General features: G+C 40.7%; 2 protein-coding genes across 11 annotated transcripts in view; both read right to left on the bottom strand.

Annotated features, from left to right (window-relative positions):
• The window catches only part of tacc2 (transforming, acidic coiled-coil containing protein 2), a 47,496-nt gene extending 43,153 nt beyond the window's left edge, over positions 1-4,343 (bottom strand). For all 7 annotated transcript variants that reach the window (XM_005737029.1, XM_005737031.1, XM_005737032.1 and 4 more), the window contains exon 1: positions 3,927-4,343. In XM_005737029.1, coding sequence (XP_005737086.1) covers positions 3,927-4,037 — 111 coding nt within the window. In that variant the 5' untranslated portion in view covers positions 4,038-4,343. The remainder of the gene's footprint in view (positions 1-3,926) is intronic.
• A 1,737-nt stretch (positions 4,344-6,080) lies between these two features.
• nsmce4a (NSE4 homolog A, SMC5-SMC6 complex component) lies at positions 6,081-12,201 on the bottom strand. Of its 4 annotated transcripts, none has more exons than XM_005737028.2 (11): positions 12,046-12,201; positions 11,175-11,426; positions 10,990-11,070; positions 10,772-10,902; positions 9,730-9,875; positions 8,256-8,355; positions 6,935-7,025; positions 6,748-6,842; positions 6,614-6,662; positions 6,431-6,516; positions 6,081-6,319 (listed from the first exon to the last, which is right to left on the bottom strand). In XM_005737028.2, the coding sequence occupies exons 1-11, from the start codon at positions 12,161-12,163 to the stop codon at positions 6,254-6,256; spliced, it is 1,215 nt and encodes a 404-aa protein (XP_005737085.1). In that variant the 5' UTR covers positions 12,164-12,201; the 3' UTR covers positions 6,081-6,253. The 4 variants fall into 4 exon arrangements, with proteins under 4 accessions (XP_005737085.1, XP_013767288.1, XP_013767290.1 ...); XM_013911834.1 differs by having other exon boundaries at positions 11,175-11,401; positions 12,046-12,110; XM_013911836.1 differs by lacking the exon at positions 12,046-12,201 and adding an exon at positions 11,721-11,992.
• Between the last annotated feature and the right edge of the window lie 2,114 nt (positions 12,202-14,315).

Here is a 14,315-nt window from a genome sequence, read left to right as displayed (position 1 = left end):
GTGCTGTAATGTTATTTTGTGTATAGCCACATTTCTTATGCAAAGCAGAATTATGAAACCACGCCTCAAATTATCGTGAACAAATTGAAATTTTATATCAAATCTTTAAAATGATAAATGCTATGATATTCTTGCTTTTCTTTTTTCGTTTTCTCTGTCTTTTTCATCTAATATTACACTCTATTGAAAACATGTTAAATAATGTTTATATGCATAAACGTTCATTACATTGTTCATTGCACATCACGCAATAATAGTTGAGTAGTTAAAAAAAAAACTTATGAATGTGCACCACAATTTCTTCCTGCATTGACCGCAGCTTCCTGCTTTAAATATGACCTTTCGATGAGGTTCACGTGCGTCATCACCACATGATTAAACATACTGATATGACAGTTCACTGTTTTTAAAGGTTTTACCATGAAAAAAAACAACAACTTTCACCTTTTACATGGCATGAATGGGTTATGGTGACTTGATCATGATGAAAGTTGCTACGAACAGGCACAGTTTGAGTGGTAATACCCCACCCCAAAACAAAAAAAACAAGAACAAAAGCCACAGCCATCCGTTCCTGTGAGCACTACAAATATCGTACCCACACACAAGCTAATATTATCAAAGTGGCAGTCACACGTACACACACACATTGTACCTGCACGGAGTCATTTTGACTTTCCTTAGGTGGCAACAGAACAACATTTTCTGCAGCGCCCTCTTCTGGCTGTAACGAGGGAATGAAATGGTTCACAAAGAGATTTTTAAAGGAACAACTTTACATTAGATAGAAGCAGTTGCATGCAGAGTGCACTGAAAACAACTCGCCACTATTTTTTTAAGAGGAGTAGCATGTTAAGCTGTAAGTCTGTGCGTACTTAGTGCTGGAGCATATAGCTCATGAGTCAAATGTTTAAATTAATCCTATTAGGTTAATCCAGAATTCCACTTCTGAAGTCCTTCAGTCACATTTTAAATTCCCGTTTTTCTATAGGTGTCCTTCTTCTGGTATGTTTGTCTTTGTTATTAGAAGTGCACAACAGCAACATTGCAATAATGAGACACGCAACAGCCTTCTAAACATCATAAAGGCATGAATTATTATTAGGGTGTGTAGCAATGGGCATAGATTAAGACACATGCTGTGAGTCATTAAATAACACATCTGATCTTTATCGTTATCGCAGCTTTACGAGGGTAAATCACAAAATAAGACAAGCCATGTTATCTTATCTAAATGCTCATTAGACAAGCCTCAGCATTTAAAGCCCGTGTATTTCACCGAAGCAAAAAGTTAGTAATCATGCGACTGTGTTAGTTAAAAGAGCTCAAGGTGTGCATAGCAGCAAGTTAGAGATCCTAGCTATCCAACGTCTGCAAGCTTGCCCTTACCAATGTCTCAGTCGTGCTGCTCTCGTTCCCCATGGCTTACCCAGCTGCAGGGCCACAACTGCCCAGAGCAACAGCCTCTCACATCAGCTGGCTGTAAGAAACTAGCAACAGAGACACCATCAGCGTACAGCAAGGTCAACAAGGAGACCTGGAGTCTGAACAGCCGTCCCTCAGTAGTCACAGACTCCTGCGTCACAGGATTAAAAGTCTTTGGTATGAGGTTAAACTTCTGTGGAGTGAGGGGGAATTGTAAGTGTGTGTTGTTTTAGAGATTAGGGACGTCTGATGCAAGAACCTTACACCAAGACCAAAGTGCAGGTTTCAAGTCTGCTGATGTGGCCTTAAATGTGGGAAAGCTGGAGCTTCGTTGGTAGAAGGACAGTTGAATTATTTTTTTTAATTGTTCTAAACATGAAATGTGTATTAGTTAGATTAATCTCCAGCTGCAGTAACTTTGTATAACCTCATGTCTAAAAGACATGAAACAAACGGACTCCCAGCATCAGAGCATCCATGCATCAGCACATTGGAGGATATATCAGATGCAGAAATATTCTCTCACAATCATCTCCCTGTCTCGTGCGGATACTTTTGTGTTGTCTGTAATGCAGCTGAGCCGTGAAAGGGAAAGGCCCGTTCATGCATTCCCTGTATGACTGCAGGGACTGCGTGGTAGCTCTGTGTTTAGTCAGAAAGCACTGACCTGAATATGCAAGACTTTATAAATAGATATTTGCCCTGTTCACTGCTGTTGACGTTTATTACAGTCTTATGCACAATTTTGTCACACAAACTAGATTTCCAAAAGAACGCAGAGGCCGTATATTCCATCCGTGCAGTCAAAGCATGGCCTGAAATCGTTTTTTGTCTCACATTTTTACATTAAAACAAAAGACAAAATGGACATCCTATCCTCACATATTAAATCACACCTATTCTGTGCTGCGGCAGCTTATCGGCCCTGCTCGCCTGCTTGCTATTTGTGTGATTGGGGTGTAATTTCAGCCCCTATAGTGACACGTGTGCACTTTAAGTGGCAGCAGTGTTTCGGGGCTTTTTGGCAGCCCAGAAAGCACTGAGGGGAAATCATGTGATTAGGCTGTTGCCAGGTCTTATCTCACCTCATCACGGCCTGACCATCACTCAACGTGAGTAATCTTTTAAGTTCACGGGTTTGGCTCAGAGCCATGAATGTCTTTGGTCAGACAAATATGAGTTTGTCCATCAGCGGGTAAACAAACCGCCAAACTAAACAACACAACACATAATTTCCCATAACTTTGCAAAGCATTGATGTGCATATAAAGTTGATACATTTGTGATTAAACCCATATTCACCATCACACCACCAGTAACCGTAAACACTCACACTTAATCGAATACAGTCACACTAATCTCAGTACAGGTTTTAACAATGTCACCGTAATATAATCCAAAGTTTTAACACAGCTGCAACTCACCAAAAAACTACTCACCACGCCAAACAAAAGTCTTTTTTCTGCTACAGTGTGTGCCCCCCAGCTTTGACAAACCCTGTGTTTACTGTCAGACTCAAGGCCAGTGTTTCTGTCCTGTCTTCTGAGGAGCCCCGGTTCCTCTGTTGCTATTTTTGCACTGGACGCAGGACAGGGACAGAAGTTGGGACAGGATCAAGGGAGGGAGGGAGGGGAGGAGACCGAACTGGAGCTGGGGAAGCCATGTCTGCTCAGGGAGTCAGTGGGCCGAGGGATTGTAAACAAAGACGCACGTTATGGAGAGGAGGACGGCATGTCAGACCTCACTTGTCACGTAAGAGGCTGCAGATGGCGTTAAAGTGTCCAAACCACCTGTAGCATCCTTTAATATCTACACCTTAACATCTACTGATCCCCTCGATTTCAGTCTGGTGGTCCTCTTTTAAGTCCAACACCTCCCTGTAGATTTCCCTGTGACTGACGTGTAAGGACAACACCAACACACTCACACAGCAACCTGACAGATGGGAAGAATAACAAACAGGAGCCCAAGTTACAGATTTGACAACAGAGAGGCTTTAAATGTTTTTTGGATCCTCTCATCTGCCATCTTCAAAGGCTATTTTCAGCCAAGCGCCCCAGTGTGTGCTGATAGCATCATCCCTATAAATAACAGTACACGCATTGTTCACCAAACACACTTGTTATAGATTTTCTTTATTTGTAGGCTGTGGACTAAATGAATCTGCAGATGTAAACAATCCCTTCTCTTGTCAGTCTGTCTCCCATCTTTCCTCGACTACGATCAGCCTCACACTCTCACGTTTATACTCAGCTCCTCCTTTTCCTACTCCCTGATCTGTCTCCGCAGCTCCTTTTTTACTGCTGACATCGCCCCTCCTCCAACACTTGAATGCACCTTCCCTCTCCCCGCTTTCTCCTCAGTAAAGACTCAGCACTTGACCAGTAAAACCTGCTATGGTTCTTCTCCCATGCTATCCCCTGCTCAGTCCCACAGACATGGATGCAATGCTGCAGCCAGTCTCTGACAGCCCCACAGTTTTCCACCTCTCCTCTGTTTACCTTGCCGTGTGGGATTCCGATGCAGCTCCCCATCTTGTATTCCATGTCCTCCTCTGGTGAAGTGACTCTGGCACTACACGGCTGGCAAAGCACCTTTCTGCAGAACTGCATCGTTGTTAGTCAGACTCAGCATTGCCAAAGCAGGAAGATCTCTGCAGGAGCTACAGAGTGAGGGTGTGCACGCCTCTGTGTCTGTGTGAGTGTGTCCCTCAACGACTAATAAACGCTCTGCGTTGCATTGCCCATGGTGTCCCTCTGACATATATTTTCAAGCCATTGTTATATAAAATCTACATTACATAAGGAGTCCAACCTAAATCAAATCAGAGTGAAAAAAGGGAGCCACTCTTTCCAGTCTTAATGAAGCCTCACTCTACATCAGTGCACAGGGTGAGCAGACTGAAGCACTGCTTTGGAGGGAAAAAAGCTCAGAGTGGGAGAGAGGAAGAGATGGGAGGCAGCACGAAGTGTGCCTGTCTCTTTAAAAGAACCAAGATGATGCTGGTACATCATCATGATGGGTATGTTTGATAGTATCAGTGCATTCAGCCAAATGAATTCGATCATACTGATATTCACTCAGCCAATATGGAATAACAAAGAAACCCAATAGCAAAACAGAATAAAGAACTTTTATCTTTTAGCTGTTTATCGATTTAGCTGTTTATTGTTTAACTCAACCTTTTTGTTACATTTTTGTAGCATAGTGACAGGGATATATCTATACCTGATGAGTTCCTGACACCTACAGAGAGGAGGTCAGAGGCTGCTCCCTGGTATGCTTCTGGAGGTATTTTGCAGGCATTGTTTGGGTCCCTTTTCTCCTTAGAAAGAGGCATAAAGGCAGATTCTACAAAGTTGTTTTGAGATATCACCTTTATCCTATGATGATTCATTCTTCTCCTGAAGGGAGTGGTCTCTTCTGTGATGAAAACCTCCTCTCCAAACTTGGAGGATCAATAGAAAAGCACTGTGTCTGGCCTGTTTTGGCCTGGGTTGTGTCTAATGTAGCATGACTTTCCACTGTAAGGAATCTAATTATACAAACAAGCAAAAAACAGACTGGTCTTGGACATACTGAAGCCTAAATTGTTCCCGGTGCCAGGCCAGGGCTTTGAATGGCTGCTTGTGCGTGAGTATGTGTATAAATACACTGTGAAGTGATATAGAACCTCTAAGGTTAAAAAATATGTAAGGGTAGGTTGGCCAAAACATCAGTATGCAGTCTAATATCACTAAGATAACATTTTGGCTCCTTAAAAATGAGCAACTCACAAAATTTCCAGTTGAGACAACCATGCATCATAAATACAGGCAGATAAAAGATTCTGACATGGTCCAGGGATCAGACCAGCTGCAGAAACCGGCACTCCAGTGATCACGCTTCATAGTAGGTTTACATGAAGAAAACCAGTGTAAAAAGAAACCTGACTTTCCCTTGAGACTTAAGACTCCTATGTCATGGACAGACTAATCCGTCATAGGAAATTATGGGATATGAACAAAATATCAAAACAATCCTTACTGCAAACTTTCTTGCACTAACGATATACAGTTCCGTGAAAAATAAATTAGCTGCAAGTAGAACTGCTGTCAGCAGCAACTTAAAGCAATCAGTGTCTATGTGACTTCATCAGTCTTTCACATTGTTATGGAACAACTTTAGCCCATTTGTCTTTATGTTGCTTCACTTTATTGAGGTTTGTGGGCATTTGCACTGCTTTTTTTAAGGTCTCGCCACAGCATTTCAGTCAGCTTGAGGTCTGGACTTTGACTCGATCATTGCCACACTTCCATTCTTCTCTTTTACAGCCTTTCTGTTGCATACTTGCTGCTTGCTTGGGATCATTGTCCTGTTACATTACCCATGTTGGTTAAATCTTAACTGTTGTACAGATGACCTCACAATGAAGTTCAAGGTCAACTGAGTAAATCCAAGGTACCCAAGCCGTGTGTCTGCTAACCAAGCCGAAATAAAAATCTTCCACCACCATGGCGAGTTAGTGTGAGATGTTTGTGCTAATATCTGGTTTGATCATTTCTACCAATGTGTTATATCAAAGCTCAGATTATCAGAAGCATATTATGTTAAGGCTTTTGTGTATCAATATTCAAGAGTTGCAATAAAATAATTTTAAAAAACTTTTATTCATTTCTTTTTTATTATTCAAACTTAAAACGCAGTAAAAAATAAACAAATGTGCAATAGAACGATTATTATACATTGACCTCAACTGATAAAACTGTAACACATCACTTGAATTTTATTAAGTAAAACGTTTAAGAACAATGTTTAGGTTTTTCAGTGGGGAAGATGGTGTAGTCTGTCAGTCATTCTGTGTGTTTGGAGGCCGAATAATTGAATCTTTGATGTCGAAGGCATCTATGAGCTCCTGAGAAGGACAAAGCAAACTTTACAATTAATATCACAGGCACAAAACAAAATCTTGATTGTAGCTACCGTGCTTTTAATTAATGTGCACTTCAGGCCAAAACCTGCTAACCTTCCATATCTTTGGGCTGATAGAGAGGATACACTGTTTACGGCTTGTGGAACCTCCGGCTTCCACCTCCCCCTCCTCTACAGGAGCTGAAACATGAAAACATTGTTTTATTTCATTATTTACCTCAAGGCATTTTCTATGCTATCCCCCAGTCAGAACAGTACAAGTGTCACATCATCTCACCTATACATGGCAATTTCTCCTCATCAAGATACATTCTTGCCAGTCCATCCTGAAACACAAATGAAACTGTCATGCCTGTTTATGGTCACCAGGAGGCACTGGAGTTCACTTTAAATCTTTAGTAAATTCCATACTCTGATCAGAAAAGAAGTGTGAAAGATGTTCTCCACTGTCCGGGAAAAGGAGCTGGGGTCAATGACGAACTCGTAATATGATATTGGTGAGGTTGCTGTGATAGAAGGAGAGGGGGGGGAAAGTACACGTGAGCAACTAATAGTTTACACAGCCATGCGATGTCTCTGAGGTCGACTTCAAACTCACGATCATCTTGGTAATAACTCTTCAGGTACCCCAGAATCCTTTCCACTTCTTTTTCTGTCGCTTCTTGTTGCGACTCTTCCATTTTCTTCAGCTAAAAGACATTTAATGACACACCGAATAAATGGGATAGGTCCACAAAATTAAAAAAATAAAATTTAAAAAATCTGTTGATTTCATTTGTAAGAAATACAATTAGATAATAAAAAGTCAAGATATGCTCTGAAAGATGAAGATTACAGAATCATGCCATTTATTTTAAAGAGATGACCTCTGGAAAACAATACTTATTCAATGCATGCTCTCATACATACTACACAGGACAAGGAGATGGGTTATTCAGGTTATTCAGGTTTATTCTCACTCAAAATGCTCGGTGTGTTATATGCAAACATCCATCCATCTTTATTTATAAAGGAATGTAAAAAAAACCATAGCTGGCATGAACTGCTGCAGAGTAGAGTCAGATAATGAAAATACATAAGATAGAAATAAAAACCAACCAAAAAGGTCAGATAACTAAAAGAAAAACTCTCTTGCTGGAGCTGAGAGCCAAACAAAAACGTTTAAAGACATATTTTAAAAGCGGACAGTGAAGGGGCCTCTCTAACATGTAAGGGAAAGTTATTCCATAATTTAAAGCAGCGACAGAAAAGGCCCTGTCCCCCTAACATTCCTTCTGGATCTCAGTACTTCCAGGAGCAGCTGGTCAGCTGACTTGAGAGTGTGTAGGGGTGAAGAAGCTCAGAGAGGTATGGTGGGGTAAGATTGTGAAAAGATTAAAGTTGAACTTTAAAATATACGGTCAGCCAGTAAGTAAGGCCAGGAGAGGGGTTATATGCTCTGTTTTACAAGTTCCTGTTAACATTCGTGCAGCCGCATTTTGAACCAGCTGCAGGCGCAAGAGTAGCGACTCACTGACTCCCACATAAAGAGAGTTGCAGTAATCCAGATGGGATGAAATAAAAGCATGGATCACTGTTTCAAAGTGCTGCCTAGAAAGAAAAAAAAATTGACTGTTGCCAATAGCCTTAAATGATGAAAACTAGACTTAACGACCGCTCTGATTTACCGTCTAATTTAACATCACTGTCCAACTTCAAATCAAGATCACTAATAATAGCTTTAAAATAAACTTCCAGGGGTTCCAAATCAACAGAAGAAGATTCACAGGGATCATTTGGTCCAAATACCAACATTGTGGTGGATAATGTGGCGAAACTTTGTGTATGTGTGGAAAATGGAAACAGGGACGGGGTGGCTACTACATTTATCTTAAACTACATGTAGGTAACAGCAGCCATGGAAGTGTCATTTCAGTTACCTGAGTAGGCATTATCCTTTTGGCTTCTTTGCTGGGTGCTTTTCTTTGCCGTTCTATCCTTTGTTTTGGGGGAGGTGGTTCTGCATAGAACGAGCCCATCCTGCAAAGAACCAGAGGGATGAGAAACAAAAAAAAGCCCTGAAAATCAGAAAACGTATCCACATAAAACCACTGTGTTATTCCATCTTATCCCATAATTTGACAATGCGCCTTCTGTTTAGAACTTCTCATATGTAAAATCCACAGGTGAGGTTGCGTTGATGACATTTTGCTCACATTGTTGAGAGTTGTCCACCATATTGGACATGACACCGCCACCAGGGAGGGAAAAATGTGTCTTCCCTGACTGATTGGTGAGTGGTAGGTTGAATCAGCCATAAAGAGGGTGCCACACCAAAAGCCTCCTTGTGATCATTTTAGTCCTGCAGATTGCTTTGTAGTTTCCATGGAAGACACCAACTTGTCTGCAAACACTCACCAACTAACTCCATCGCGGTAGTAAAAAAATGACCACTCGGAGAGTTGCTGGCAAGTGTCTACAGAAAAGCTTCCTGCATGCAATCTACAGGCAGCTGGAGCAATCTGCCAGTGAAAAACAATTAAAAGAAGGATATTTGTGCAGAACAGCAGACCTCTTTGTGTCCAATTTCACCATGTGACGGGCAGCAACCATTCACCAGCTGGTCAGGAAATACACATCTCTCTCCATCACGACTGCTGGTTGCTAGGGGGTTGCTGACTGTGTGACTGGGACCTTATTCACGTCATCGTACAGCATCAAATTCTCAAAATAGCATCACATGACTGCAAAAGCCAGAGTATGACTGAGTAAGCATTACCCTGCTGCAGTATAATTTTGGTGCCACATCATACCATCCATAATATACCAACATAAATTTTTATGCGATATAAAAGTGTCGCAACCTGATGTGAGTGGTACAACAGTGTCATGCGTTTACATTTCCCAGCAGGCACAACAATGACACAATCCCAGACTGCATAAACAACAGCCAAGAAATTCCAACACCACAAAATACTTTGTAAAATATGAAAGAAATCTCCTCCTGTTAAAGGTAGAAACAACAAACTCCTTTTGCCATTTGAGACAAAAGTACAAAGTTGAGTATACCCAGGCTATGACAGCAAACGACACAACCTGGCATCACTCAAGCACTTGTTATTTGCACTCCATGAGACAGGAGGAGCAAACGGTGGAAGAGAAAAAAAAATAAGAGAAAGGAAGGTTTTTAGGAAACGACAAAGAGCTGTTCAAGGACGCTTTGATTGCTGGCAGCAAATCTGGAACCACTTATTCTACTTTTATGGACTGGCAGAAGACCACGTGCGCTTGTCGAAAGAAAATTTCTGTGTTATTAATTTGCTTCTTCACAGAACATCAGTCTATTTTTAGTTGGCAGGCAAAGACCCTGGCACTGCAGTCCCAGCTAGTAAACAGACTTGCTAAATCACTCACATGTAGTGGAAAGAGGGTGCTGTCCTAAAGCAGCACTCTGCTCTCCTGGCCAATCGGTGCCAGGCGTCCTGTGGCAGGTAGCCATTAGTGGTGTTCTGCTGCTCGTCTTCATCATCTTCTAGTCGGTTCAGACCCATGAAAGACAACTGTAGAGAAACATAGACATGACCACTGCAGTATGTGATGCTTTGGAAGTTGTGTTAAAAATCGCACATTTTCCTACATTTATTAGTATTTGTGTCTGTATAACTCACTTAAATGAGCAGGAAAAAAAACTAGTACAAAGCTGCTATAGCTACCGCGTTATCATAAAGAAACATAGGGCTGTGCCATATGACTCATATCCCAAAATAAGACATTTCTCATCCACCATTTTCTGTAAATTCTGTGAATCTCAAGCAACTCGACTTATGTGAAGTGTTTTCACTTTTCAGTTGGAGTCAAGTGTTTGGGCAGTACATTAAACTATATATTTTTAGATACAAGTTGTAACGGCCACCATTTCCTTTGTATTTCTTACAAGCCGTGTGGCGGGTAAAAGCCTGTTCTAATGTTTGAGTCTAAGGTTTATTTTTTTGCTTCTCATCCGTAAACTCTCTCCATACTCTTTCTGCTGGTATTCTCTGTGCCTGCATCCACACGATGACCATCCAAACAATTAAGAAAATATTGCCATAAACAGTGTATTTTGTGATACCACAAAACAAATGATAGCGTACAATATGAAACGATAGATGTTTTCATTTCACCATCTGATATATTTCAATCATATCACACAGCCCTACAGACAGATATTTAACAATTCATGATTACTGGGGTTTGTCTGGCCATCATATGAGTCCACTAAACAAACTCCTGTCAGCTTTGTTTTGCCCTCCTTGCCTTTTTTTAACCATACATAACTTAAGGTAAAAGAAAAGCATGTGCAGCTCGAGTTACAAATCCAGACAGAAATACTGCAACTGTACAAAACTGCAAGGTCTGTATGGACCACTCGTGCAAGGTGACTGAAGGACAGACATGATACAGTAATCATACTCACGAGATGCTCAGCAAAAGCAGTGGGATCGAAAGCGGTTCCCTCGGAGAATAGCTGGCTGGCTTTCTCCTTCCCCAGGTCTGTAGCCACAACAAGGAGCTGTGCATCCAGGGCTGCTTCTCTCGCTTGTCGAACTGCCACCAAACCCCCCCCAAAAAACTGTAAAGTCTAAAGGATTGATCTGCTGGCATGTGTTATTCATTTACATGTATCAGACCTACCATCTTTAAAAAGTTTGTTTGCTTCCTCTAAAACCTCTGTTAGTTTGTTGTTTGAAGGGCTCAGCATATCTTCCCTGTTCTCTGAAAAACAAAACAAGAAGAAAAGCACATCAAGGATTTGTTTGTAATACATACAAATCAACAACTTTGGCCATCCCCAAACCTGCTGGCCTGTAGTCACTCACGTTGCACTGAGCTGATGAGGTCTCTGTATTTGCTCCTTATTTCTCTCCTCAGGCCCTGGTCATTGTCGTCGTCTTGCAGGTCGGCTGGGCCGATGTCACTGCCACCCTCGTCCCCGTCACTTTGCTGCTGGTCTGCTTTCCTTCGGCCCGCTGAGCCATTATGCCGGGGAGCTTCCTCGTCACCACCGCCTTTGGATCTCTTCATCTTCACTCTCGCACTAGTTCGGCTGTGTTTTGTGAAAGGGAAGCAGGCTGACGGAAATCAAATAAACATAAACAAAGCGCGTTTCTATCGATGAACAGGACTAATTATTACCTTCTAAAACAAGTCTTGGAGACAGGGTACAGAAACGGTCTGTTTACGGCTTCGGTTGTCAAGATGCTCGATGTTTTATTGGTACATATACCTAACGTAGCCACACCGGTTTTCTCAAAGTTTAGCCAAAGACACATAAAAAAATCAAGATAAAAATCCGCATACGCTAGTGCTTACATGTGGTAAACCCAGCCCAAATATAATATAAAATGCGGATTAGCAAATCTTACCATACAGTTGCTTTTTGAAAAAGACTACTATGTCATGTTAGCTTTAACAGGTCAGTTAACAAAACAGAACCCTCTCATGCCTGCATACGCGAACGCGGAAGTCCTGCAGAGTTATATATCTCGCGTTACTCGTGTACATCTTTGGTGTTCAACGTTAGCCGACGTTAGCTAGCAAAAGCAATAGCCGCTTAGCTTAGCTCAACTGTTGGACGTTTGACTGTCACGGCCAAATAACGTCATAGTTAAAAGCAAATACGCAGCCTGTTGTGAGTGTCACAAATCCACCCGTGCGCAGTTTTTTATTACTATAATTGCTTCAACGTACCTGTGAGGCAAACGGACACAAGGCGCGCCAATTGGGTGTCAGCGAAATCGTCATGAACGTCTAGACTTCTTCTTCTTCTAAATTTTATTGACGGTTGGTAAACAACTGATTGGCGCATTACCGCCACCAACTGGTATGAAGTGTGAACTGGAACGTCCCCCCCCCCCCCCCCCCAAAAAAAAAACAAAAAAACAAAAACAAAAACAAAAAAAAACAAAAAAACCAACAACAAAACAACAACTAAAATCCTCCCAAACAATTTACCCTCTTTTAAAAACTGGAATAAGGCCTGATAACCTTTACTTCTAGAGTCCTTTTGCAGTAAATAAATAAGATCTAGTTTCATTTTTATCTTACTGAGATTTTGGGTCAGTTATCATCTCTCCACCTGCACTTCTGACAGTGTAAGATGACATGTTCTATCGTTTCGTCTTCTCCACAGTTGTCACATTTCCCTGTTTTATCTTTCCTTATCATGAAAAGTGTAGTGTTCACACCAGTATTTCCAAATCCTATTCTCGATATGACCACCTCCTTATTTCTCCTTTCCTTTGAATGTTGTACATACACTGCCCCTTCCTTTCTATGGCGTTATTTTTGTGCCACTATTCTGAGCGCACGTAAAAAAAAAAATGCAGGTGCAAGTGTTGCATTTTGAAGAGAAATTTATTTTGAGCGAAGAAAAGCTAAATTTGAGTGAACAAAATTCATTGCTGCGTGCAAAAAATGTATTTCAGTGTTTGCTATTATCTAAACACACACACAATAGCAGCCCCTGTCGCTCAGTTTTTGCACTTGCGCTTGCTCACATTGTGTTGCTTGCGCTCTCAACATTTCTGCCTGTGCGCGCTCAACTCTTTCTGTACACCGTTATATTTGTGCCACAAAACCAGCCAATCACAGATTTGGATGCAAAAAAAATCTGATTGCCTGTTTTTTTTTTTTTTGTTTTGTTTTTTGCAATGCATTTATTGAATAACAAAAACACGGCACAGTGCAGACGTCACAAACAGACAAGTGCAGATGACATAAAGGAGCACAAAAAAGGACAAATCTGATTGCCTGTTCTGGTCTGCAATCAGCTCGAAATGACGAAATGCAATATCCCAGAATCCATTTCGTCCAAAAACTCAAACGAGGCAGTGGCGGAGGAACACAGAGTGGCGGAGTTTGAAATATTACTCTTTCTGGGTCACAAAATAAACTTTTTTCTTTTTACTTTTGTAAAGTAACCTAAAATTATTATTGCCTCAAAGGGATTTAGTATTTTGCAAGATTGTTATTTACATACTTATTTGTATAACACTTTTAACAAAATACTCGTGTAAACCTTGTTTTGTCTAATTCATACTGGCTGCAAGATTTACCCACGGTGGTACCACAGGAGCTGTGCCAAGAAGCCCCGCAAGACCAAAAAAAACCCCATTTGTTTGTGAAGCATGCTGGTCAGAAAGTTAGGGTCACTGTCAATTTTTCAATGTTTTTGAAATGTTTCTTGTTTTGAATCGTTGTCTCCTATAATATTTATTGGTTGTTTATTTGTTTATTAATTCATTAATTTATGTTCGTGTTGCTGTGTGTGTTTCTGTGTTGTTCACAACATTAGAGTTCAGCTTTGATTGCAATTTGTTTGTAGGATTATTCAATTATTTTGTGTTTCCTAACATGTTAGCATACTGTATGCAAAGAATTAATATATATGTTGTTCCATGGTTTACTGGTGTTGAGCTTCCGCTGTACCCCCTGTTTCTGGTCTATTTGTTAGTTTATTTTAACTGGTGGTTTCTTCTTTAATTGGATGTAATTGTTATTTGTTTTTGGTTTTCGTTTCAATTAATAAGTGCTGTATTGGAATGACATTTTTATTACCGTTGTTTTGTCTTTCCTATTACTTGGTGTTCCTAATCCTTTTTTTGTATTATTTTTGAATTACAACATTTTTGAAATTTGACTTTTTATGCACAGGTTGAAAATGACATATTATCGGTATTAATGTTCTTTTAAAAGTTATTCAGCAGTTCTTGGAGAGTGTTTGGGATATAATATGTCACATGTAACCCTTCTGGATGATATCCAACAAGTTTGAAGCAGAAATATTGTTTCAGTGACAAGTTATAGTCCACAATCACTTTTTGGCAGGCTGAAAATGGCATATTATCAGTGTTATTGTTCTTGTACAAGTTATTCAGCAGTTCTGAGGGACTGTTTGAGATATAATATTTGACATATGACCCATCTGAATGACATGCAGCAAGTTTGAAGCAGAAATA

Source organism: Pundamilia nyererei, unplaced genomic scaffold, assembly GCF_000239375.1.
Source record: "Pundamilia nyererei isolate P.nyererei 1_Seehausen unplaced genomic scaffold, PunNye1.0 scaffold00073, whole genome shotgun sequence".
NCBI classification, from domain to species: domain Eukaryota; kingdom Metazoa; phylum Chordata; class Actinopteri; order Cichliformes; family Cichlidae; genus Pundamilia; species Pundamilia nyererei.
This window is presented reverse-complemented; position numbering and strand designations above follow the sequence as displayed.

What these genes read in the sequence shown, in the direction of transcription:
- nsmce4a (XM_005737028.2), bottom strand. Translation starts at nt 12,163, where the DNA reads ATGCGCCAATCAGTTGTTTACCAACCGTCAATAAAATTTAGAAGAAGA. An exon ending in GGAGAAATTGCCATGTATAG is followed by an intron (nt 6,517 to 6,613) that starts GTGAGATGATGT and finishes TTCATGTTTCAG; the next exon opens with CTCCTGTAGAGGAGGGGGAG. An exon ending in TCAGCCCAAAGATATGGAAG is followed by an intron (nt 6,320 to 6,430) that starts GTTAGCAGGTTT and finishes TGTCCTTCTCAG; the next exon opens with GAGCTCATAGATGCCTTCGA.